We start from the raw sequence: 26,789 nt of genomic DNA, 5'->3' as shown, positions 1-26,789 counted from the left end.
GGGTTAATTCTTGCTGGAGCTCACCTCATCTCCGGGAGGAGGGGAGGCTTTAGTAACCTCACTCATCCCTATTTAACAGACAATGCAGACAGAGGTCTGTCCCTCACATGTGGTGCATAAACTGGTTTGACTAGGTGTAGAAGAGCTAGGCCAGGCAAAGGAATTTTGAGGGGCATCAAAAGGGAATCCTGGAGGAACAGGGGGATGGAGAGAAGCAAACTGGAACTTCAGTCCCCAAAGCAGGGAGAAGCTGGGACTGCCTAAAGCTTTGAGAGACATGCTAAACTTTAGGTAAGACATATGCATGTAGGTCATTTGTTGTTTTAACTTTTTTTTCTGAAATGCCACTGCAAGGGGGATCATCCTCACTGTAGTAGAGAGGAGGCTAACATGCTTTTCTGGGCTCAGCCAGCACCAACCAAGCACAACTATAAGACTTGTTCTGCCTGCAGAGAAGAAGCATAAAAAGGGAAAGCCTGCCACAGGAAGGGGCGATGCCTAGGGAGAAGACTGCTGGCTACAAGAACAAATCAACAAAGAGGAAGACAGCTGCAACTGTATGAACCAGGGATGGGGTGACCCAAAGGAGTGGCTGGAGGAAGATTCCAACCCTGATTAAATATTGCTATACCTGCACATAAGCCAAACCCCAAAGGAGTGACCAAAAAGACTGCCTATGAGCTTGTCTTCACGTACAGCGGCGCAGCTGCAATGCTGTAGCACTTTAGTGAAGACACCCCTACAGAGCTGCCCAGAGGATTCAGGGGGTCTGGGGCAAAGCAATTTCAGGGGCCCCTTCCATAAAAAAAAGTTGCAATACTCTAGAATACTATATTCTCGTGGGGGCCCCTGCAGGGCCCGGGGCCTGGGGCAAATTGCTCCACTTGTCTCCCCACCCCGGGCAGCCCTGCACCCCTACACCAATGGGAGAGCTTCTCTGCGTAGGTAATCCAGCTCCCAAAGAAGTGTTAATTCTTCTACCGACATAGCGCTGTCTACATGGGGTGGTTAGGTCGGTATAACTACATCACTTAGGGGTGTGAAATTGGGCAACATGGTTATACCAATATAGGCTTGTAGTGTAGACTTGGCCTTAGAGACTGTCCATCCTTCTGTCTTATTATGATTACTCCTCTCTCAGGGGAAAGAGAGGGAAAAGGACCTTTTTGTATGCATTGTTTTGAGAATCCTTTGTATGCCATAGACCGAGGGAGGACTCTGTAAGTAACCCATATCATGGTCAGGTAGGAGCTTAGAGGTGGGGGCACCCACCCATCACAGCTACATTCCTATAGATAAATAAGTAATACTTTGTTTGGAAGAAGCTGTTCTGAGTCACTGCATTTACCAAATGGTCACAACCAATAGAAGTCACTTGCAGGTTCTAAACCAGGGGTAGGCAAACTTTTTGACCTGAGGACCACATCTGGGTATGGAAATTGTATGGCAGGCCATAAATGCTCACAAAAATTGGGGGATGGGTTGCGGGAGGGGGTGAGGGCTGTGGATGGGGGTGAAGCTTCTGGAGTGGGGCCAGAAATGAGGAGTTCAGGATGCAGGAGGGGGCTCTGGGTTGGGGTAGGGGGTTGGGATGTGGGAGAGGGTGAGGGCTCTGGCTGGAGGTGCGGGTTCTGGGGTGAAGCTAGGGATGAGGGGTTTGGATGCAGGAGGGGGCTGCGTGTGGAGCAGAAGGGATCGGAGTATGGGAGGGGGCTCTGGGTTGAGGCCCGGGGTTGGGATGTGAGAGGGGGCCTGGGCTCTGGGCTTGGGGTGCAGGTTCCAGGGTGGGGCCAGAAATAAGGGGTTCAGGGTGCAGGTGTGGGTTCCAGTCTGGGACAGAGGATTGGGGTGCATGGAAGGAGGCTCTAGGCTGGGGGATTTGTAGTGCAGGAGGGGGCTCTGGGCTGGGGGAGGGAGTTGGAGTGTGGGGGGTGTGAGGGCTCCAGCTGGGTGCAAACTCTGGGGTGCGTCTGGGGATGAGGGGTTTGAGGTGCAGGAGGATGCTCTGGGCTGGGACAGAGGGGTTTGGAGTGTGGGAGGAGGATCAGGGCTGGGGTAGGGGGTTGGGGCATGGGAGGAGGTCGGTGGTGCAGGCTCTGAGTGGCACTTATCTCAAGCCACTCCCGGAAGCAGCAGCATGTGTCCCCCACCCCAGCTCCTAAGTGGAGGCGCGGCACCGGCCAGGCAGCTCTGCATTCTGTCCGGTCCACAGGTGCTGCCCCTGCAGCTCACGTTGGCCACGGTTCCCGACCAATTGAAGCTGCAGAGCCGGCGCTGGGGGCAGCATGTGGAGTCCCTTGGATGCCCCTACACATACAAGCCGGAGAGGGGACATGCCATTGCTTCCGGGAGTCGCGCGGAGCCACAGCAGAAGAAGAGCGGCGCAAGCCCCCAGTCCCACTCCCTGGCTGGAGCACAAGAGGTGCTGACTGAGGAGATATCTGAGCCATTAGCGATTATCTTTGAAAAGTCATGGAAGAGTGGAAAAGAGCAAATATAGTGCCAATCTATAAAAAGGGAAATAAAGACAATCTGGGGAATTACAGACCAGTCAGTTTAACTTCTGTACGCAGAAAGATAATGGAGCAAATAATTAAGCAATCAATTTGCAAACATCTAGAAGATAATAAGGTGGTAAGTGACAGTCAGCATGGATTTGTTAAGAACAAATCATGTCAAACCGACCTGATAGCTTTCTTTGATGGGATAACAAGCTTTGTGGATAGTGGGGAAGTGGTAGACATGGTATATCTTGACTTTAGTAAAGCTTTTGATACTGTCTTGCATGACCTTCTCATAAACAAACTAGAGTAATGCAACCTAGATGGAGCTACTATAAATGGGTGCAAAACTGGTTGGAAAACCGTTCCCAAGGAGTAGTTTTCAGTGGTTCACAGTCATGCTGGAAGGACATAACGAGTGGGGTCCCGCAAGGATCAGTTCTGGGTCCAGTTTTGTTCAATATCTTCCTCAATGATTTAGATACTGGCATAGCGAGTACACTTATAAAGTTTGCGGACAATACCAAGCTGGGAGGAGTTGCAAGTGGTTTGGAGGATAGGATTAAAATTCAAAATAATCTGGACAAACTGGAGAAATGGTCTGAAGTAAATAGGATGAAATTCAATAAGGACAAATGCAAAATACTCCACTTAGGAAGGAAAAATCAGTTGCACATATAGAAAATGGGAAATGACTGCCTAGGAAGGACTACTGTGGAAAGGGATCTGGGGGTCATAGTGGATCACAAGCTAAATATGAGTCAACGGTATAACGCTGTTGCAAAAAAAGCAAACATCATTCTGGGATGTATTAGTAGGGGTGTTGTAAGCAAGACATGAGAAGTAATTCTTCTGCTCTACTCCACGCTGATTAGGCCTCAACTGGAGTATTGGTCCAGTTCTGGGCATCACATTTCAGGAAGGATGTGGACAAATTGAAGAGAATCAAGAGAAGAGCGACAAAAATGATTAAAGGACTAGAAAACATGACCTGTGAGGGAAGATTGGAAAAATTGGGTTTGTTTAGTCTGGAAAAGAGAAGACTGAGGGGGGACATGATAACAGTTTTCAAGTATGTAAAAGGTTGTTACAAGGAGGAGGGAGGAAAAATTGTTTTTCTGAACCTCTGAGGATAGTACAAGAAGCAATGGGTTTAAATTGCAGCAAGGACGGTTTAGGTTGGACGTTAGGAAAAACTTCCTAACTGTGAGGATGGTTAAGCACTGAAATAAATTGCCCAGGGAAGTTGTGGAATCTCTATCATTGGAGATTTTTAAGAGCAGGTTAGACAAAGACCTGTTAGCAATGGTCTAAATAATACTTAGTCCTGCCATGAGTGCAGGGGTCCCTTCCAGTCCTATGATTCTATGTCTTTGGAGGCTAAAGTCTTTAATTACCCACAGGACAGCAGGAGCACAAACAGTGCCACTGCAAGCTTTATCAGTCAGTCTTACCATGTGTGACGCAGTAGGGAGTGGGGTGGATTGACCTGGGAATTTTTTTTTGTTTTATTGGACTGTCTGCATGGAGGATGGGAGAGCAGGGGATGATTTTAGGTGAGGGATGGTACCTGAGCCTGTAACCTGAGCCAGGAAGGAGGGTGGGGTGAGTCAACACCTTTGCCGGGGAAACTGGACAAAGGGACGGGGGAGAGAAGGAGAGGGAGAGAGCCTGCTAGAGAGGTTTTTGGTTTCAGTTTTGGGCTGGCTGGGAAGAGGCAGGGAACCCCAAGTCTGGGGTCTAAGATCCTTGCTCCCCAGAGGGACCTGGCTGAGGGGTCCTGGTTGTACCTACAAGCCCTGCTTGGGACTGTGTTCCTGTCATCTAATAAACCTTCTGTTTTACTGGCTGGCTGAGAGTCACGGTGAATCATAGGAAGTGAGGGGTGCGGGGCCCTGACTCCCCCACACTCCGTGGCACCATGTTCTGAAGGGATTGTTATCTGGTGTGGGAAGGCAACTCTGTCTCCTTAGCTATTAAGGGCAAGATTTTAAAGGCATTAAGGCACCTAAACTTGCAGATAGGCACCAAGAGGGATTTTCAAAATCACCTAGGGATCCATGAAGGGACTTAGGCATTGCAACACTGAGAATCATGGCATCAAATTTTTAGGAGCCTAAAAAAATCACAGGAATAATGCTGTGATCCACAAAGCCTGAGTTAGGTGCCTAGACTTCCTATACAGTGGGAGTTCTCAAACTTATTTTGCTGGGCCACCCCTTTGAAAATATTTCAGGGTGTGATGACCCCTCCTCCCAAAAAAGTGATAGCAAATTATCCATACATAACTATAGGAACATACTCATGATATTGCCACCTTACTTCTGTGAAGTTGCTGGCAGTGGTGCTGCCTTCAGAGCTGGGTGGTTGGAGAGTGACAGCTGCTGTACTCCCTTCAAGTCCCCCAGCAATATTTTTTATAATCTTGTGAACCTCTACAACAGACTTGTGATCCGCTTTTGAGTTGGACTCCCACTTTGAAAAATGCTGCTATACAATGAATGGGGAAAGACAGGCACTTAAGAATGTGATCTACAAAAGCCAGCACACTAGGTAAGGAGCTATCTAAACCAGCCAATGAGAGATGCTGATGAGAGGGGTGTGTCCTAAATTCCACCCATCTCCGAGAGAGGCCCCGGAGTTTCAGGTTGTAGGGAGGCATCTGTGACACTGGTAAATGAAGTGCCACCTGTGGCTAAAGCTGTAGCCCTTTGCTAAGAACTGACAAATTCATAGCTGGAAACTAAACCAGCTCACCTGGAGGTTAGTTTTGTTGAAAATAGGTATTAGTCTTATATGAATATATTTAGTCTCTATGAAATGCTTGTAAATTGCTGCATGCATTAATCTCATGTGTAATTCTCAAAAAGAACAGGAGTACTTGTGGCACCTTAGAGACTAACAAATTTATTAGAGCATAAGCTTTCGTGGACTACAGCCCACTTCTTCGGATGCATAAGTGGGCTGTAGTCCACGAAAGCTTATGCTCTCGTGCCACAAGTACTCCTGTTCTTTTTGCGGATACAGACTAACACGGCTGCTACTCTGAAACATGTGTAATTCTGTATTCCATGCTATAAGAAAATATGTTAGTTTTGCTTTATAACTTGGAAAATGTTTGCTCTCAAGTTGTGAACTGAGGCATGGGAATTCCCCCACCCCACCCCCATTCAGGAGGCCTATAAAGATTAAATGGGCCATTAAGGAACATTGGAACACAAAGGATTTGTGAATGGCCCTATCACACCTTGGAAATGCTACCTGCAATAGAGCTCCTCTTGTGGACTGGAAGATTAAATGTAAAAGATAAAACAGGATCACAAGAGAATTTTTCACCTTTTTGCTGTTTGAACTCTCACAGGGCCAGAGACTCATAACTCTAATTTCTTTTTGTTAGTTAATAAACCTTTAGATATTTTATTACAGGTTATGTCTTTGGTGTAAGACCTAGGGTACTAACTGATCTGGGATAAGTTGGGACTGGAAGCAACCTGAATATTTTATGATTTTTGATAACCATTTATCACTAAGTCCAGTTTGCCTGCGCGACAAGGTAGACTGGAGAGCCATCTGTGACTCTGTGGTGAAACTGATAGAGTAATCCTGAAGTTCACAGTTCTTATCGGTTGGTAAAATCTAATTATACAACACACTGCCAATTTGGGGTGTCTGCACTGTTTTTGATTGCCTACCTCAGGGCAGACTCTCACAGTTGTGAGCCACTGGAGACAACATGACAGCACCTATTTCTGATTAATGATCCAGGACTGGCCCAGTGACAATTTAATGATATATCAACAGGGCAACAATCATTAGGCAAGAGAAACTGCAGTCTAGTAGTTAGGGTACCCACTGGGAGATGGGATACCAAGGGTTCAAAGCCCCTACTCCACTCTATTACTTTTCACAGCAGAACAGCTTCAACAGCCTGAGGGAGCACCATCCTATCGCTCAGTGCTTAGAGCACTCTCCTGAATGGGAAACCTCAGTTCAAGTCCTTTCTTTGCCAGCCCGGTGAAAGTGAGGTAGGGTGGAGGAGAGCGAGTGATGGAGGGAGGGGGATGGGGTAGATACTGGAGTGGGTTGTCCTTTAATTCAAAAGTGGTGTAAAAGCATTTGGGTGTAAAAACAGTAGAGACCACGGTGCTAGACCCTGCATGAAACTGGGCAGACCTCAGAGCCCCTGACCCAAGCGCACTCCCTGCGCGAGCGACGCCAGCTGAGGGACGTCAACAGAGCTCCAACTGCTTCGTGCGCCGCCCTGGAGCCCCGCCCCCATCCGCCTCTCCATGGAGCCCCGCCCCTATCCGCTTCCCCTCTGCATCTCCATGGAGCCCCGCCCCCAACCCCCCCGTGCACCGCCCTGGAGCCCCGCCGCCAGTCGCTCCTGGTGTCCCAGCACATACTGTCCCCCACGGGTGTAGACAGCGGAATCAAATTGCTCGGAGTCGGTTGCCGGGGGGGAGTATTTTCGGGCCGCTCCCCGGCAGGTGGGTGAGGTGGCGCGGCTAGGCCGGTTCCGCTGGGGGAGGGGAAGATGGCGGAGAGCCGGGGCGAGGTGGCGGCTCCGCCGTCGGGCTCCTCTCAGGGGCCCCCCGGCAGCACCGGGACCGCGCCGCCCAGTAGCAACCCGCTGTCCCGTAAGCTCCACAAGGTCCTGGAGACGCGGCTGGACAACGACAAGGTGAGAGCGGGGCGGGCACTGCCTGGGGGGCAGCGGGGGGAGTCAGGTACTGAGGGCAGCGGGCTGCCCAGGCCGGAGGGGGCGAGTATGGGGGGTGGAGGCTGCCCAGGCCGGGGGGAGTAGGCTGCCCGTGCGGGTTGCGGGGAGTACTAGAGCCGCGGGAATGGGGAGAGGCCCTGGCGGGGTGGAGAGCAGGAGAGAATGCGGGGGGCTAACGTGCCTGGGATCGATGCTCTACACCGTGTGGCCCCTGAGCCTCCCAGGAGAGAGGTGAGCCCTTGACTGATCGCCAGCGCGGTCGGTGCTTGCCGAGATGCTCTCATGCAGACCCGAAGCAGGTGTTCACAGTTGTTCATACCCTGACCCACCGTACTGGGCCTGGCGGGTTACCGAGCCAGCCTGCGGGTAAGGGTGGCTTGATGTTGGAATGAATGGGTGATGGTGGCTGCCCCCGTACACCTTTACGCTCTTCTCTTATGCTTCATCATTTTCCCATTGGAGTGTAAAAACCCAAGTGTGGCTCAGGCCTGCAACCCAGGGGTAGGTATCTGGTCTTCTGGGGGTAAAACCTGCAATGTTGATAGTAAAGTATGTTCACTAGGCTATATAAAAGTACCCTATCCAGTTGTGGTGGGAAAGGTGCTTGTCCAAGAGTCCTCCAACACATTTCAGCAGGCAGTTATAATATCCTGTAACTGCAATCAGAATAACAATAAATACTATCTACATTATGATAGGTTTCAGAGTAGCAGCCATGTTAGTCTGTATCCGCAAAAAGAACAGGAGTTGTTAGAATAGGAGTACTTGTGGCACCTTAGAGTCTATCTACATTATGTGTTTGTCTCAACCGTATTTTCTAAGACTTTATTAGTTGGACATTAAAATTCATGTATTTTGTGTTTAAATTAACATCAAGTATCATCCACTCTTTTCTGCCCATAAGGAAATTCACACTCAAGAACACCTTACGGTTAATTGGTGTTAATCTAAATTTTGATTGTGCATGGAACATTCATATCAGTTATTAATATAGTGGTTGAAAGTGATTGTGCACCACCTCACACATGAACATTTGGGGAAAAAAATTAAAATAGAGACAATCGAACTGCTTGAGGAGTTATTTTTTTAAAAATGTGTTAATTTTAGATGGTTAAAGAATACTCAACATCAATGTCTTGAATCAGGGAGAGATCACTTGATCATTACCTGTTAGGTTCACTCCCTCTGGGGCACCTGGCATTGGCCACTATTGGTAGACAGGATACTGGGCTAGATGGACCTTTGGTCTGACCCAGTTGGGCCGTTCTTATGTATCTTAGAACAGAAGTTCTTAGTTAACTTTCTTATATTGTACAGGAAATGCTGGAAGCTCTCAAGGCTCTTTCAACCTTTTTTGTCGAAAACAGTTTGCGCACCAGAAGAAACTTGCGTGGAGACATTGAGCGCCGTAACTTAGCCATAAATGAAGAATTTGTCTGCATTTTCAAGCAAGTTAAAGAGGTAACATTTTTGTTAACAACTCATCTTAAAACATCTAGAATTGATCTGAAAAAAACCTTTGTAAGCTTGAAAACTCATCTCTTTCACCAATAGAAGTTGGTCCAGTAAAAGATGTTCCCTCACTTACCTTGTCTCTAGTATTGATTACATGAAAACCAAGCCTCAAGGAATTTTTCCTTTTCCGAAGCAAATTTACCATCATAGTAGAATTGTTTCAGCCTCTTCTATAATTCGACCATTTTTCTCACATGTAAGGTGTTCATCACTTTGACTTATGAACATAAATACACTGGAGCTAAAGCCTTCCTGGAAATGACTTGACTCAGTACATGTAAATATGTGGTTGGATAGAGCCCTCAGTAACTGGATGTGATTATAAAGTGATTTCACTAAAATCAAGCAAACCAGATGCTCTTTTACTGAATTGTCTCAGTACTACAATTTGAAATTTGTTTGGTTGTAATGTCAGACTAACAAGAAACAAAGAGATGCTAAACTTCCAAAGCTAGCTGTTTTTCCCTTATAAATAAACCAACTAAATGTTCTCTGGCATCCAGATTTAGTTTTTATTGGTATGATAGACTTGCCCCTGAAGAGCCAAAGCAGTGGCAAGTTTTCTTTTGTAGTAATAAAAGGTCCTTCATATTTTGCTCAGCAGTACAGAATTGCAGTATACTGAACACTCTATACAGATGCTGATGCATCATGGAAGACAGAGTGTGCACAGCTTCTTGGCAAATAAAATGGCAATATTATCTGCTGTTCTTTAATCTTAAGAAGCTCACTGGTATGATCACTGAGTGAAATTAAACACATTTAGGAAAAGTACACCCAAGAAGAAAACTGGACTAGATAACTTCTTCTTCTGAGAGGGTGCGGAAGGGGAACTGTTGCTGAAACATAGATAAATCATGCATGCCAACATTTTGAAAAATTCTGTAGATAAGTCTACAATTAGAATCTAATGTAGCATAACCATTACAGAAAAATACACCACAATACAAATAAACTACTACTATTCTATTCTTAGGAGCTTGAAAGTATAAATGAAGATGTTCAGGCAATGAGCAACTGCTGTCAGGACATGACCATTCGTTTGCAGGTACTGTAGGAATAGATGTCTGTTTTTTCCCTATCTTTCCCTGCTGCATCTTGGCAGATTACTTAACTGCTTAACACAGTAACCAAAGAAGTTTTTTCCATTAACAGCACTATTAAGGCAACTCTAGAATATTAATGCTACTATGTAACTGTTATCTTGGTATAGTAATCAGTGTGTTTCTAGTTCTAAAGAAAAGGCGTTCAGCTACTTTCGGGGGAGTTACATATCACTACTTCCATTTCAGTTATAGGAATATGTTTCTTTCAGAGTATCAAGGTATCCATCAGTTTTTTAATATGGTGAAAAACTGATTATATGAAGAATGCTGTACTTTAATTTTGAATCTAAAAGTGTATTATATAGTATAAAAAAACTATCTTGTTCCTTCTTAATGTGTGTATGGAACTATTATGAGGATTAATAAGTTCTAGATCACTTTCATCAAACACAGACAGTGCTGTCAAATGCCTTGGCCACTGTACAGTAGATCATGGGGGACAGAGAAAAGCTAGCTGGATCTCAAGCTGGATAATATGGGAGGGATGTGGATAGAGTGAGCGATGCGAATAGACGATATGGCCAGGAATATATTTTCCCTTTTAATTGAACGTGTCTTCTGTTTTTACTCAAGTTGGGAATAACTGGATACTGTTGGATCCCCAGCTGTTTAGGCCATCTTATAACAGGAGTGACCAGGATTGCCTTTTTTCCCCTGGCCAGAAGTGTCACCCTTTTTCATATATTGACTTTGCTACCATGATCTGGGCCAGGGATTCGATGTAGCTAGTAGCTGAATTGAAAGGGAGGCTATAAGTGTGGGAGTGGGCAATGAGTGAAGAGGTTGAAGGGTAAATGGGAATTTGAATTAGTAGGGGAAGATGGGGAGGAACTAAAATCAGCAAATGACAAACAACAACTTGTTCATTTTTTGCATGTTTGAATCTCTTCTAGCTCGTTTTGGTCCTCTCTTATATGAAAGGAGTGCCTGTCATTTTGACCAATATTGTTTCATTGGTTCCTTGTACTTTCCCATTGTTCTGTGTCTGTCTGTTGTGTTTAAGGCAGTGGTTCCCAAACTGGGGTTCGCCCGAAAAATTTCACTAATAGCAGACAGAGGATCCCGGGCATTGGAGACAGCAGGTGGGACCCGGTTGCAGGGCAGACACCCCGAGCCCCAGGGAGAGCGGAGCCGGGCAGTTGGAGCTGGCAGCCCGAGTCCCGGCGGTCAGCGGGGGAGTCGGCAGCCTAAACCCCAGCGCTCTGCATGGGGCTGGCAGCCCGAGCCCCAAGGAGAGCGGGGCTGGGCTATTGGGGCTGGCAGCCCAAGCCCTGCCCCCGTCAGCGGGGGAGCTGGCAGCCCGAACCCCAGCCTAAGCCCCAGGAAGAGTGGGGCCGGGCAGTTGGGGCATCCATCACACTGAGGAAATTTAAACTTTAACCCTTGAAAATATTCATTTTTAGGAGGGGGGTTCATGAGATTTCACAATTTAGTGAAAGGGGTTCGCGGGCTGTTAAAGTTTGGGAACTACTGGTTTATGGCCTTGTCTACATTACAAAGTTTTGTCAGCTTAATATGTGCAACATCTAGCCTACTTTTGGGTGCTAAGTAAATAAGACATTCCTACAGATGTATATAGCCAGCTCTGAACCAAGATCTTTTTCATTTCTCTCTCCAGTTTTGGTGTTGGTATTTCTTTTAGCAATTTGTATTTCAATTCAGAAAGGAAACTAGGAGCTCAACTTCTCCAAAAGAGGTGTTCTTCAGAAAGGAAACTGATACCTTCTTCTGTGTTTTGGGCTTTTTTTTTTTTATTAAATAAAGTGTAACTTTGGAGAAAAGATCTGGATACAATGCACTTCTTCACAAAATGGTTTAGACTCAAATCCTTAATCCTGGGCACCTGAATTTCATTTTAATGACCATTAGAAGCTGCATTTCTTTATTACGGACCTATTCGCATTTTTCATATTTGTTTAATAATGTTGAGTTCTAAAAGGTCCTACAGACATTAAACTTCATAATCCAGCCACACAGTATTGTATCTCTTGTTAACATCTTAACATTTTGTAGATACTAATGAATTCAGGAAAAAGGTAAATGCATTTTAATGTGCTTTCTGGAATAAAACCTGGAAAAAAATTGCCATGCACATTTTAAAAATGTTTCCTTTGCTTTATTATTTCCTTTTTTGCTTTAAGGTTAATGATGCTTTCTTTACATTAAGGAGGGTGTGATTCTAAAGAGCAATTCACAACGTGCATGCTCTGCTACCTTTTTGACAATGGCTAATAGTATATTTAACTAATCAGTTACAATGGAAGAAAAGCTAACGGGGGATAGTAGAAAAAAAGATTCAACCTTACACAGTAATATGAAATGTGCCTGGGCAAAGTCCCATCCCAGTGCAACTTCATTAATAACTGAGATATTTCTTACCTGTCCTCTTTTCCCCTCCCACACTGCTTCTCTGATAAAAGTACACAGTGAGAGATAGATAAAGCAAAGGCAGTTTGATAATGGGGAGTTAGTACCCAAACTGTGTTACTTGGAGGTTGAATGAGACCTCTGAAGAATATTATCAGAGTACATTTATACATGCTGTTAAACTTTTAACTATATTAAAAACCCCTAATTCTCTTCCCTGTAGAGTCACCCTTTTCCTCCCTACCCCCAACAAAAACCTGTTGCTGAGCATTACAGTATACACCTCTACCCCGATATAACAAGACCTGATACAAGACGGGTTCGCATACAACGCGGTAAAGCAGCGCTCCGGCGGATCAGTGCGTCAGGTCCCAGCCGCAGCGCTCCGGCGGATCAGTGCGTCAGGTCCCAGCCGCGGCGCTCCGCTTCCTGCCGCAGGTGAGTGTGGGGAGGTTGGGGAAAGGACGCCCCCCGTACTCACCTGCGGCAGGAAGCGGAGCGCTGCGGCTGGGAGCTGGCAGAGTGGAGCGGGCTTGGGCCGGGCTGCTTCGCTTCCGTCGGTGCCGGTGAGTGCGGGACCTTCCCCCCCGCGTGACATGGCTGGGGCCTGGACAAGGAAAGCGGAGCAGGGTGGGCCCGCAGCACTCCGCCTCCCACGAGTACGGGGAGCGTCCTTTCCCCAACCTCCCCGCACTCACCAGCGGTGGGAAGCGGAGCAGGCTAGGGCTGGGCTACTCCGCTTCCTGCTGCTGCCAGTGAGTGCCTGTCAAGGGGCAGGTGTGTGTGGATAGCGTTCGGGGCAGTCAGGGGACAGGGAGCAAGAGGGTTGGGTAGGGGATGTGGTCCTGGGGGTGATTAAGGACAGGGCTCTCTGGAGGGGGTGGTCAGGGGACAAGGAGCAGGGGGGCCAAAGCAAGTTTGATATAATGCAGTCTCACTTATAGCGCGGTAAGACTTTTTGGCTCCAGAGGACTGAGTTATATTGGAGTAGAGGTGTACCTTTACGATCAATAGCCCCTGGCTTTGACATATGCATGATATTGAGGGCTCTGGAATAGGACTGATCTTCTTCCATATCACCAGTGATAAAAATCTAGGGGCTGTTCTCAGAAACTCTTCAGCTGATCTTGATTGTTGTGGCATAATTGTTAGTGAGGATAATGTTTCATAGAAATGTAGGACTGAAAGGGATCTCAATAAGTCATCTAGTCAGTCTCCCTGTACTGAGGCAGGACTAAGCATTATCTAGACTAGGAATCTCAAACTCAAATCACCATGAGGGCCACATGAGGACTAGTACTTTGGCCTGAGGGCTGCATCACTGAAACCTTTTCATACAACGATACAAAAGTATAGTAAAAAATGAATAAAATGAAGAGTAATATAGCATGCTATTGAAAGCCAATTTATTAACTTTTTTAAAACTAATGCGAAGAGGGGTTTTAATAAAATATAAACCATCAATAATGCACCTCACTCAAAATGACAAAACACACATTTACTTTTAGAATTACTTTGGTTAAAGCCCCCTCCCCCCGTGCCCTGCTCCCACTCCGCCCCTTCCCTGCCCTCATTCCAACCCCTTCCCCAAATCTCTGCCCTGGCCCCACCTCTTCTCCGCATCCTCCCCTGAGCACGCTGTGTCCCCACTCCCCCCCCAGTCCTAAGTGCCACCAAACAGCTGTTTGGCAGCAGGAAGTGCTGGGAGGTAAGCAGAGGAGTGGGGATGCGGTACGCTTGGAGGGGGAGGACAAGAGGGGATGCGGGGAGCATGGCAGCTGGTGGAGTTGGCGCCTATGGCGGGCTGCAGGAAATAGCACCCGCGGGCCGCATGTTTGAGACGCCTGATCTAGACCATCTCTAACAGGTGTTTGTCTAACCTGTTCTTAAAAACATCCACTATCAGAATTCCATAACCTTCCTAGGCAATTTGTTCCAGTGCTTAACTACCCTTACCATTAGGAAGTTTTTCTTAATGTCTAACCTAAATCTCCTTTGCTGCAATTTAAGTCTATTGCTTCTTGTCTCATCCTCATTGGTTAAGGAGAACAGTCTATTGTCCTCTTCTTTTTAATCACCTTTTATGTACTTGAAGACTTATGTCGCCCCAAGTCATCTTCAGACTAAACAAACCCAATTTTTTCAGTCTTTCCTCATGCTTTTTAGAACTTGATTAATTTTTTGTTGCTCTCCCCTGGACTTTCTCCAGTTTGTCCACATCTGTCCTGAAGTATAATACTCCACTTGGGGCCTTATCAGGGTTTAGTTTAATGGAAGGAATCACTTCTTGTGTCTAGCTTACAACAATCCTGCTAATATATCGCAGAATGATTTGCTTATATTATAAAGTGTGTGATCCACTATAACCCTGTGGCATACCAGCATACAATTCAGACCAATGAGTAACTGTCATGCCTGCCCTGTAATGTGGGATGCCCTTTACAATGCTTTGCTGCTGTAGCCTCCAACCGGGACTGCTCACAAATCTTCAGCATGTAAATCACTTCCAACTTTCTATGTGTGCTGCAGTCAGCCAGTACATGTTGTCTCTTACCAGCCTTAAAGAGTACCAGAGAGTGATCCCAACACACTCCTAAGCCCAGATTTTCCCCTGGGAACATATGTCCTGTACTACCCAGCCCTCTCCAAGTGTAAGAGTGCGGACTCACTCCTGCGGTGCCTCCTGCTGGTCATCCTCAGGGAATTAGCTCTCCCAGCATCTGGAGTGCCCTCTGCAGGCTGGTGATCCACCTTACTGCTGGCCCCATGTCCCTCCCAGGATCCTAGTGCCCCATTTACCTGGGGTGCTGCCCCTCTAGCAGTAACCCCTTACAGCCTCAGGGTCTCCCCCCCTAGGGGAACCCCCACCCACTATCCCCACTTTGCCTCAGTGTTCGGCTACTGCCAGTCCCCATCTAGCCCCCGTTCACTGGGGCAGACTGCAGTATAAGCCACTCATCATAGGCAAAGGGGGTTTGGATCTGCTGCTTCTGCCTACCCATGGGCTGACCCCTGCAACCCAATATCTAATGGGCCTTACCAGACCTGCAGCCTGGGACTTTCTTAGGCCGGAGCTCCCTGGTTCCCTAGGCCTTTCCCCAGCCCTGCTCCAATCTAGGTTCCCTTCTTAGCACCTTGCAGCCAGGCCCTTCTCTTGCTACAGGCATTGCCTTTTATAGGGCCAGCTGGGCCTGATTGGGGCATGGCCCCAGCTGAGCCTACTTTCCCCCAATCAGCCCAGGCTTCTGCCCCAGCCATAGCCCTGTCCTAGGCTGTTTCTAGCCCTGCAGGGCAGGAGCAGGTAACCACTCCGCTACACCAAGACAGTAGAAATATATTCAGTCTTATTCCTTTAAGGGAATATTATGCAGAAAACTTGTTACCCCAAATGGGGTTACCCAGGCACTTCATCTTGAACACACTGGATCAGGTAAAACAAAACAAGGTTATTAATTATAAAGAGAGATTTTAAGTGAGTACAACCAATGAGCATAGAAGTCAGAAGTGGTTACAAGAAAAATAAAAATAAAATGCTTACTGATGCCTAACTTAACTACATTAGATTCAAAGCAAAGTTTTCTCACTACATGCCTCCAGCAGTCTTATCCCTAAGCTCTTTTGGTTAGGACCCCTCCCCTAGAGTCCAATGGTTGCATCCTTTGCCTCTTCTGTGGCAGGGGGAAAGGCGGGTGGGTGTCTGTCTCTTCTTTTTATAGTCCTTTTCCCCCTTTAGAGAAGCATTTCCAGCTGGGAGCAAGGCAACCTGCAGTCTGCATGGAAGGAAACTCCATGCTGTTGCTTTGCTAAGATGTAGATTTTTGCCCCTGCCCCCTTTCCTGCCAAAGAATGGCTACTTAGTGAGTAATGTCTGTCAGACTTGTTTATAACTGGCTAAAGTGTCAGCTTGTCCTGTGTCTCTGGCCACTCCCCAGACTTAGCTGGCAAACATACTTTTAGTCATGATTTCAGCTTGTGTTTATGTCTTCACATATAATGCTGCTATGTGCATTTTGTCATGGTATTATTGATCAGCAAATTGAGTTTTGAAATGATACCTGACAAGATATGCCTTGTACAGAAATTATTACAACACTGTGTAGGATATGAACATGGGTATATTCTGTCACTAACCCTCAGCTACTTTTCTGAATAAAACCCATGGACTTCAAAAAAGCAGACCATAAACTCAGATAACTGGTAGGTAAGGGCCATTGGGTAGAAAAATGTTAGCAGTAAAGTAGTTCAGGAGACAATACTAAAAGTACAACAGCAAACTAGCCTGATGAAGAGGAAAGACAGGAAGAAGCCAATATGGCTCCATCAGGAGCTCTTCAATGACCTGACACTCAAAAAAGAATCCTACAAAAAGTGGAAACATGAACAAATTTCTTAAGGATGAGTACAAAAGACTAGCACTAACATGCAGCAACAACAGCAAAAAAATCATAAAGGGCTCAGGGACAAAATGATTTAAACCTAGCAAGGGACATAAAAAGGCAATAAGAGGTTCTTTAAATACATTAGGAACAAGAGAAAGACTAAGGAAAGTGTAGGTCCCCTACCTAGTGGTGAAGGAGCGTTAATAATGGCTGGCATTAAGAAAGCTGAGGTGTTTAATGACTATTTTGCTTCTGTCTTCACTAGAAAGGTTAATTGTGATCAGATGCTTAACACAATATTAACAATGAGGAAGGAACATAAGCCAAAATAGGGAAAGAACATTAAAGAATATTAATAATTGAGATGCATTCAAATTGGCAGTGCCTCATGAAATGTTCCCCAGGATATTTAAGGAACTAGCTGAAACAATCTTGGAACTTTAACCATATCTTTGAGAACTCATGAAAGACAGGTGAGGTCCTAGAAAACTGGAGAAGGGCTAACATGGTACCTGTCTTTAAAAAGGGAAATAAAGAGGACCCGGGAAATTACAGAACAGTCATCATTACTTGGAAAGTTACTGGAACAAATTATTAAGCAATCAGTTTGTAAGCATCTAGTAAATAATAAGGTTATAAGAAATAGCCAATATGGATTTGTCAAGAACAAATCATGCCAAACCAACCTGATTTATTTCTTTGATGCTACTGTCCTAGTGAATAGAGGGGGACAGTAGATGTTCTATCTTGATTTTGGTAGGGTTTTTTGAGACAGTCCCACATGACATTCTCATAATAAAAACTAGGGAACTGTGATCTAGATGAAATTACCATAAGGTGGGTGCAAAAGTGGTTGAAAGACTATACTCAAAAAGTAGTTATCAGTAGTTCGCTGTCAAACGGGGGGAGGGGGGAAACATATCAAGTGGAGTCCTAGGTTGACGTTGTTGATATAATCTGGAACCATATAGAACATGGTTGCAACCAAAGTCCTGTAGTGGCACCAAATCTTGTATAAAGGAGGGTCAAATGAGGTGTCTAAAACAAGGTTATGGTTTGCTGGTTATGATTAGGCTGCCTAGATATGTGTATCATTTTTGTAGTTGAAGTTATAAATATTGGCTCTGTACTGTCTGTATTTCAAACTTATGTTGTGCTTCTGGGAAACCTCCCAGACAGGTGGGTGTTAGCTCTGTCTAGCCTGCTTGATGGCCCATTAAGGACCATCAGCTATACAGTTGACCCATGGAGAGACGCCTTGTAACTCAGCAAAATATGCAGGAACTTGCCCATGTGACTCCAGACTCCATTTTGCTGTAATTTTTCACAGTAAGAACAAAGAGGTGTTCTTACACCTGGAAAAACTATAAAAAGGCTGATGCCTCATCTCCATTTTGTCTTCAATCCTGCTTCTTACCTCTGGAGGGACTTTGCTACAAACTGAAGCTCTGAACGAAGGACTGAATGACCCATCCCAGTTGGGGATGTTCCAGAGACTTGATTTGAACCTGCAGTTTATTCTATCGCTGCTGCAAGCCTGAACCAAGAACTTTGCCATTACTGTATGTAATTGATTCCATTTAACCAATTCTATCTCTTATCTCTGTCCTTTTCCTTTTATGAATAAACCTTTAGATTTTAGATTCTAAAGGATTGGCAACAGCGTGATTTGTGGGAAAGATCGGAGTTATATATTGACCTGGGTCTGGCGCTTGGTCCTTTGGGATCGAGAGAACCTTTTTTGTGTATATTGGGATATTGGTTTTCATAACCATTTGTCCCCAGAATGAGTGGCACTGGTGGTGATACTGGGAAACTGGAGTGTCTAAGGGAATTGCTCATGTGACTTGTGGTTAGCCAGTGGGGTGAAACCAAAGTCCTCTTTGTCTGGCTGGTTTGGTTTGCCATAGAGGTGGAGAAACCCCAGCCTTGGGCTGTAACTCCCCTGTTTTAGCAATTTTGTCCTGAATTGGCACTCTCAGTTGGGTCTCGCCAGAACCGCATCGTCACACAGTAGTTCGCTGTCAAACGGGGGGTGGGTGGGGGGGAACATATCAAGTGGAGTCCTAGGTCTGTTCTGAGTCTGGTACTATTCATTCATTTTATTAATGACTTGCCTAATGGAATGAAGAGTATGCTTATAAAATTTGCAGATGACACCTTCCTGGGAGGGGTTGCATACATTTTGGAGGGACAGGATTAGAATTCAAAATGATGTTTACAAATTGGAGAATTGGTCTGAATTCAACAAGGTGAAATTCAGTAAAGACAAATGCAAAGTACTGCATTTAGGAATTAAAAATCAAATGCATAGTTACAAAATAGGGAAAAACTGGCTAGGGTGTAGTAATCCTGATAGGAATCTGTGGGTTATAGTGGCTCACAGAGTTATGCAGTTGAGAAGAGAATACTGAGGGGGAAACTTCATAACTGTCTTCAGATATGCAAATGGCTGTTAAAAGGAAGACAGTGATCATTTGTTCCCCGTGTCCACTGAAAGTCCGACAAGAAGGCTTAATCTGCTGCAAGGGCAATTTAGGTTAGGTTTTAGGATATAGGAGATTTTTAACTATAAGGATAGCTAAGCATTGGAATAGGCTTCCAAGGGAAGTTATGGAATCTCTGACATTGGATGTTTGTAAGAACAGGTTAGACAAAAACTTACCAAGGATGGTTTAAGTTAACTTGGTCCTGCCTCAGAGCAGGGGACTGGACTAGATGACCTCTTAAGATCCCTTCCAGCCCCACATTTCTATGATTCTGTGATTACTTGATTATTTCTTATCATATATCTTTCTAGTTCTTTTTCCACTACTTCTATTCTGTTCTGCAGCTGAATATATCTTGCTATTAGGAAGTTATTCTTGATATTCAGCCTAAATCTTGCTTTAGGGTTTCCTCTGTCACTGGAATGATATCCACAGTTTCTACAGGGAGCACAGATAGACCAACAGTAATAAAATAGAGCTCATTACCTCATGGCTCAAAGTCACATTCCTGTGCTGTTTCGTTTTGACACTAGGAGAGCCACAGCTCTGGTACAGTTGGCTGTCACCTGGGGGGCTAGCCCTAATGGATCCGTTGGGTTGTCACTGCCCAGCAGCCAGAGCCCATGCTGGGTGCACTATGCTTAAAGGCTGCCCAGAGAACAGGGCTGAATAGATATGAGCCCTTTTGCATTCAGATGAGCATGTCCAACTCATTTGTAGCACAAAGTATTTGCAACTGAAGGACCAAATAAAATAATTGAAACTAATTATAATATGTGTTGAAATGGTTTTGTAGCACAAGTCAAGAATTTTAAATGGAATTCTTTTTTTATGCCTAATAATGCCTAAATATTGAAAACTAGGAAATAATCAATTAATTGTTATTATAACAAGGCGGTTCAAAGAGTACTTTGTTTAAATGGCTTGTAATTAGAGGGCTTTTTAAAGTATATTTAAAAACAGTAGAAATGGAGTTAGTTTGGTACTGTATGTTAACTTCATATAGCTACAGTGATACAAATTATATTCTAGGCAGCGAAGGAACAGACTCAGGATCTGATGGTGAAGACGACAAAGCTACAAGCAGAGAAGTATGTATGCTACCTTATTTATACTTTATATAATATTGTGGATTGTTTTTAAACTGGATTCTGCCATCCTTGTTTTAAGAAGTACCTTTTTTTGCAAGTGGTACAATTGAAACTCAGCTTAAATAAAGGCAGCAGAATTGGGTCCCAGTTATGATAAGATGACATGAAGCTCTTTGACACACTGCTGCTTGTTGTTATCAAAAGTCAGTGTTTCCAGTAGAAAAGAACAACTTACTGTGGTATAGTATGGTGAACAATAATGCACTTTATCTGATGCTTAGCTGGTATATACCATGTACTACAATAATATATTATATATCAGTTCATGGTACATAGTTAAGGTTACAATTTAGTCACGGTATTTTTAGTAAAAGTCATGGACAGGTCACAGGCAGTAAACTAAAATTCATGGTCCGTTACCCGTCCATGATTTTTACTAAAAATACCGGTGATTAAAACTTCGGGGTGTGGGGGGGGGAGCCAATGGGAGCTGCGGGGGTGGCGCCTGCAGGCGGAGGCAGCATGCAGAGCTGCCTGGCCATGCCTCTGCCTAGCAGCTGAGCAAGGGGGATGTTGCCGCTTCAGGGGAGCAACCCAGGTAAACGCCACCCAGAGCCCACCTCACCCTGTCCCCTGCCCCAACCCCTTCCCACACCCAATCTCTTCTGCTGGGGGGAGGTTTGAGGTGGGGCACAAGGGCCCTAGACTGCCCCAGCAGCAGCCGGTGCGCCTAGCGCAGGGGCTGCCTGAGCTGCTCCTGAGCCAGGCGCATCAGCCACTGCAGAAGTCACGGAGGTCGTGGAAAGTTACAGAATCCATGACCTCCGTGACAAACTCGCAGGCTTATACATAGTACATGGTACATCAGTTCTATAAAATAAAACTTCTAAATACATGTTGACATTTTAACTTATTTATTGTACTTGTATATTTGTGAACACTTAGAATGCTTGACTTCTAATATCTGATATTTGACTTAACACTGATTGTGATAAAGGTTTTTGACATTGGTGTAGATGTCTTACAGTTCTATATGGACTTTTGTTTGTTTTAGAGTGATCCCACTGTAATTTAATACTAATGACTGACTACTCTTCTGTCTACACTTGTTCCCATAGAACTAGGATTCTTGCACTGTTTTGATAGGAAGTGGCATGATTTGATTCTGCTGCAAGTGTTGTTAAATGGGACGTCTCCACCTTGCAAAGAAATACTTGGTTGGTATATAAGGGAAAGAGGATTCACAAATTCAAAAAGGAGAATATCTGTGTCTGTCAAGCAAGTTCCTCAAATTTATAAATGTAAAGTTAGAAAAATCTTGAAACATTAATAAAGTAGGGGGATGGGTCAGGAGACTTCAGTTCTGTTCTGTCTCTGCCACTGACTTACTGTGTGATGTTGGGCAAATCAGGCCCAAATTTTCAAAAGTACTCGCAATTCCTATTAGCTTTACTGGAAGCACTTGTCACTCACAGAGCCAAGCTATAAAATTTGTTCTCCATCATTAAATAGATCCTCCCACCCCAAAATATCTGTTCCCATTTACAAATTCTAGACAAATAACTTCTTAATCAAACATCACCTAGATCTCAGTGCTCAGTCTCCCATTGTAGGTTGTTTTTTTGTTGTTGAAAACCACTCATCCAGTAGGTTAATATTGTACTGTGTTAAGTCTGCAGGGGAGAAAAAAAGTATATTGGTACCAAAAAAATCACAATACAGGTCTATTTTGCCATATTTTCCATTCTGAAATACAAAACTGCTCTTTAGTATGAATTAAAATGAATAATTTCCCCTTAAACTCCATTAGATACTCGGTACGAGTGAAAAGGAAGATTTATATTCTGATCTTTTCATTGCTTTTACTCATGGGACTCATCATGGGCCATGATAGCTTTATGTACTCTTTACGTGTTTTGTGGTTAGGACATATCTTGTTACAGCTTTAGTCTTTATTGTCATCTTAAGGAGAATGAAACTGTTTGCTCTTGTGTCTTCCTCTGAAAAATATATGTAGATTACTGGAGATTACTTTATCACAGGAAATAATTACTTAGAACATAAATTATGAACTAGAGTGGACCAAATTTTGCTTCGAAAAAAGTCAATGGGAGCGTATCATGGATTTTACTGGGAGCTGGATTGTGCCCTATGACAGTGTGAGTGTGGGGCTGTACTGTAATTTAAACATAGATTTAAAGTAAGATGTAGGATGTTGGGTAGATTAAAGCTTTGCCAAAACCTTGATACAAATTTCACACTTTGAATAAGTAATTGAGTAAAAGGTAGGTAACTTTGATAATTCATTAGTTTGAAAGATGAATGAATATGTGAAATGGTTAGAATTGAGATGCGGTTATCTTTTTGATGGATATAAAAATATATTTTAATAACAAATGGCTGCTTGTAGTTGAACGTAGTTCTGCAGGAATTTCCGATTTAAGGGGATTAATTGCAAATCTGAAGGTAGAAGGCAATTGGGTGAAAGTGATCATGAAATGATAGATTTCATGATTCTAAGGAAAGGGAGTGAGAGCAGCAGAATAAAGACAACGGACGTCAAAAATACAGATTTTAACAAACTCAGGGAATTGAGAGGTAAAATTGTGATGCTTTCTTGGGGTGTTCAGAACTGTAAATCACCTTGTTACCCCTCTGCCTCAGCGAGAGAGGTTTGCTGCTGTTAAACTGTGTGTCAGCTCCCTGATACTCCAGACTGTTAGCTAGCCCAACAAACACCTCAGGACCCTTTCAGCCCTTATTTCAGCTTGCAGGTAACACTTGGTGCACTTTAGTTCCTGAACTCCCTTGGAGAGCGTTCCCCTGCCATATTCAGCCCCTGTCATTGGACACTCAAAGAAATTATCTATTCCACTGTCTCCAAAGAGACAGTATACACACCAGCCTGGTGGCTCAGCTGAGGATGCACACCTGAGATAAATTTATAATAAAACAAAATAAGTTTATTAATAAGAGTAGAGATTCAAGTGATATTAAGCAAGGATAAGAGAAACAGAATATGGTTACAAATAAAACCAGAGTATAACACACTTTTTAATGATTAAAACTTAACAGTCTACAATCCTTTGGCTAAAACAGTTTCTCACCCTCATAGCCCTTTTGCAAAGTTTGCTAATTTTTACCTAAAAGTAGTGTAGGTTTTTTTTAACCATTTTTAATACATTTCCTCTGTTATGCTTTTACCTTAAGAATAAATGTGCTTGCTTAGAAAAATCTTTGTGGTAACTTATGGCGATGTGCCATTACACTGTTGATAGCCTTCAAAGAGGAAGCAAAATGCAGGTACTGGCCTGTTCTGGCAGTCTAGCTTGCTGGGAATAATGCAGTGTTGCCAGGGAACTGTGCAGCTTGGAGACACCTCAGTTAGGAGTGAGAGGGACACAGGTCTCTGCCCAAGAGAGGTGACTGCTGAGGAGCCAGAAGCCTAAAGTGGGTGCCCTTCCTGGACCACAAAGGGAGAATACAGGAGCCATTGCCCTGAACTGTGACGTTTAACTTTGATACCTAGAAAAATGCTGGAAGAAATTATCAAACAATGAAATTTGTAAGCACTGAGCGGATAATAGGGTGATAAGGAATAGCTAACCTGGATTTGTCAAGAACAAATCATGCCAAACCAACCTAATTGCCTTTTTTGGTGGTGTTATTGGCCTAGTGAATAGGAGGGAAGCAGTAGATATCCTATATATTAATATTTAGTATGGATAATTAGTATGGAGAATTTGTCTGAAATCAATAAGATTGAGATTCAATAAAGACAAGTGCGAAATATTGCACTTAGGAAGAAAAAAAACAAATGCAGAGCTACAAAATGGGGAATATTGGGTAGGGTGTAGTACTGGTTAAAAAAATCTGGGGGTTATAGTGGATCACAAATTGAATATGAGCCAACAGTCTGGACAGTTGAGAAGAGAAGACTGAGGCGGGGAACCTGATAACTGTCTTCAAATATGCACAGATTTGTTATAAATAGGACAGTGATCAATTGTTCTTCATGTCCACTGAAGGTATGGCAAGAAGGCTTCATCTGCAGCAAGGACAATTTAGGTTAGATATTCGGAAAAGTTATTCGGAAAGATAATAGGAAAGCTTTCTAATTATAAGGATGGGTAACCGCTGGAATAGGCTTCAAAGGGAGGTTGTGGAATTGCTACCATTGAAGGTTTTTAAGAACAGGTTAGATAAATACTGATCAGGGATGGTCTAAGTATACATGGTCCTGCTTCACTGTGGTAGGCTGGACTAGATCTCCTGTGGTTCCTTCCAGCCCTCCATTTCTGTGATTATATGAATTTAAGTGAGTTTTGAATGATTTCGTTGAGACTTAGTGACTGAGTGGACTTGGCTTGTGCGGCACTCCAAGCATAGGGGATACTGTGACAAGAAGAATACAAAAATGTTTGTGGGAGAGGCTGACGTTATTGGGAAACAGGGAACTATGATAAGGGACTAAAGTGGATAAGCAGGCAGGGCAGAGTGTGGGGCAGTTGAAGGCTTTTAAGGGGAAACTAGAAGTTTAATCTTGATGTGGTGGAGAACAGGAAGCCAGTGGAATGAATATGAAGGGCCTAGTTTTCAAAGGTACCCTCAACCTGGTATATTTAGGTACACCAAATAATCAATAATGCATGCTCATTTTTTGTGAACTATATCATTTGTACCAAAAAATAAGTGATTGATATAGGGAAAATCCATTTGCCCTCGACTTCTGGACCTAAAGTGTATTTGTGCTTGCAAATGATGTTGCAAGTTATTTTCCCACATAATTTTTCCTCTTACATTTCCCTCTTACATGAGTGGTAAGATTTTTAAAGGGATTAGCATTGACTCTAAACAATGATATATTTTTATTACATTCTTAAGAATGTTTTCAATAAATGACAGGTAAAAACTCAATAAGGCTTACCTCATGCCTGTTCAGCTCTCACTTAAAAGAACATTTTGTTAATAGGTGTTGTAATTAGTATTGAGTTTGAAATTGTCTGGCAATTAGGTTCACTTAAAACTAAAACAAATAAAAATACTCAGACTCTGGAATGGGGGATGGAGACCTTTTTCAATTGGGTCTCACAAATACAAACAAAATACTTGTTTGAAGCATTGAAATAATGCCAAGACCTTTTTTCCCCTTACTTTACAACATTTTAATTACCTCACAGACATATAGACCTCTCTTCATTTGTCTCGTCTCACACAAATCACAGGTCTTAATACTCTCCTTTAAAGGTAGCTGCTCATGTTTTGCAGGAATCACACTATTCTAGAAAGGGTAGGCCATTTTTCCAGGGTAGCCAGTGGGCAAGAAAAACGTCCTCACTATGGGGGGGGAGGGTGTCGATTTAAGATACGCAAATTCAGCTACAAATTCAACGTATCGGAGCTGACTTATCCTGCTGTGAGGACGGCAGCAAATCAACCTCCGCGGCTCCCCCGTCGACGGCGCTTACTCCTACCTCCGCTGGTGGAGTATAAGCATCGATTCGGGGATTGAATGTCGCATCCCAACAAGACGCGATAATTCGATCCCCGAGAGATCGATTTCTACCCGCCGATTCAGGCGGGCAGTGTAGACGTAGCCTAAAAGAAGTCTTTAAGTCCTCTGAGACTTCATTTAGTGCTTCCATCTTTGCAGATTATTCCCATTGATCTCTTCCAAGGTAGCTGCCAAAGATAGTGGCCCAGTGCAGGGACCTTGCAGGGTTATTCAGTTATGTTCTATAGGTTGGTTGTTTATCCTTTCTTTTTGCTTGAAGTATAGTTGCCTCATATGCTGTTCACAGGTCATTTGACTCGTTAGTTCCTGGTTAGTCAGACAAACTTTGAAGGCTTTTGAGCTGGCCATGCCACTTATTAATAACTTACTTTTTGACTTAGAGAAGGACTTGGGGAAATTGATGGAGTCTGTAAATAAAGGGTCCTCCTCTGGATTACCATAAAATAATCCTAAACAAAGAAGTTGGCTCTTTTCCTTTAGGGGCTTCTTCTGATCCTACAAGCTTGGCCACAGCAGTGAGGACAATGGGATTTGTAGGATGTTGAGCTCTTTTGAAAATCTAGCCCATAATGTGGACAGGTCCTTTTGTCAGCTCACAGTGGTGAAGATTTAGGAGCATATTTACACCTTACGTCAATATGGTACTGCCTGGGGCCTGGGTTCTACGGAGGCTTTCCTAGATCTGCTACTCCAGTAATTCTCTTCAGGTACTTGTTTAGCTATGTATCCTTTTCATTTTGTTTATTTTCTAGCAATTGCAGCTCAGATGGTTTTCGTGGGGGCCTCAGAACAGTGGTGAATCATGAACATGAAATGAGTTGTAATGCCTAGATAAACCAGGTAGGCAAGGAATACAGTAGCAATATAGAAAGAAATTCCTTACTTTTGGATATGCTTAAGAAGCCTTTGGACATTATTTTAATGTAGAATATTTTTTTAAAGATAGTAAGCACTTGCGTACATATAGCTTGTGTCTTTGTGAAGGGCTCTGTATTTGTTTTAATAGTAAAATTCAGAAATTTGATGCATCTGTGGGTTTTAACATCAACCTTAGCTGTCTTACATTGTCTGTTAATCAACAGAAATACATTTTTGGGTCTGAG

General features: G+C 43.9%; 1 protein-coding gene across 1 annotated transcript in view; it reads left to right on the top strand.

Moving 5' to 3' along the window:
* Positions 1-7,038: 7,038 nt before the first annotated feature.
* Positions 7,039-26,789, top strand: part of COG6 (component of oligomeric golgi complex 6) — a 99,444-nt gene continuing 79,693 nt past the window's right edge. The window contains exons 1-4 of the mRNA XM_034758565.1: positions 7,039-7,185; positions 8,542-8,685; positions 9,716-9,787; positions 20,113-20,171. Coding sequence (XP_034614456.1) covers positions 7,039-7,185; positions 8,542-8,685; positions 9,716-9,787; positions 20,113-20,171 — 422 coding nt within the window. The remainder of the gene's footprint in view (positions 7,186-8,541; positions 8,686-9,715; positions 9,788-20,112; positions 20,172-26,789) is intronic.

The sequence above is a fragment of the Trachemys scripta genome, chromosome 1 (genome assembly GCF_013100865.1).
Source record: "Trachemys scripta elegans isolate TJP31775 chromosome 1, CAS_Tse_1.0, whole genome shotgun sequence".
NCBI classification, from domain to species: domain Eukaryota; kingdom Metazoa; phylum Chordata; order Testudines; family Emydidae; genus Trachemys; species Trachemys scripta.
The sequence above is the reverse complement of the archived record's forward strand: the minus strand, read 5'-3'. Positions and strand labels throughout refer to the sequence as shown.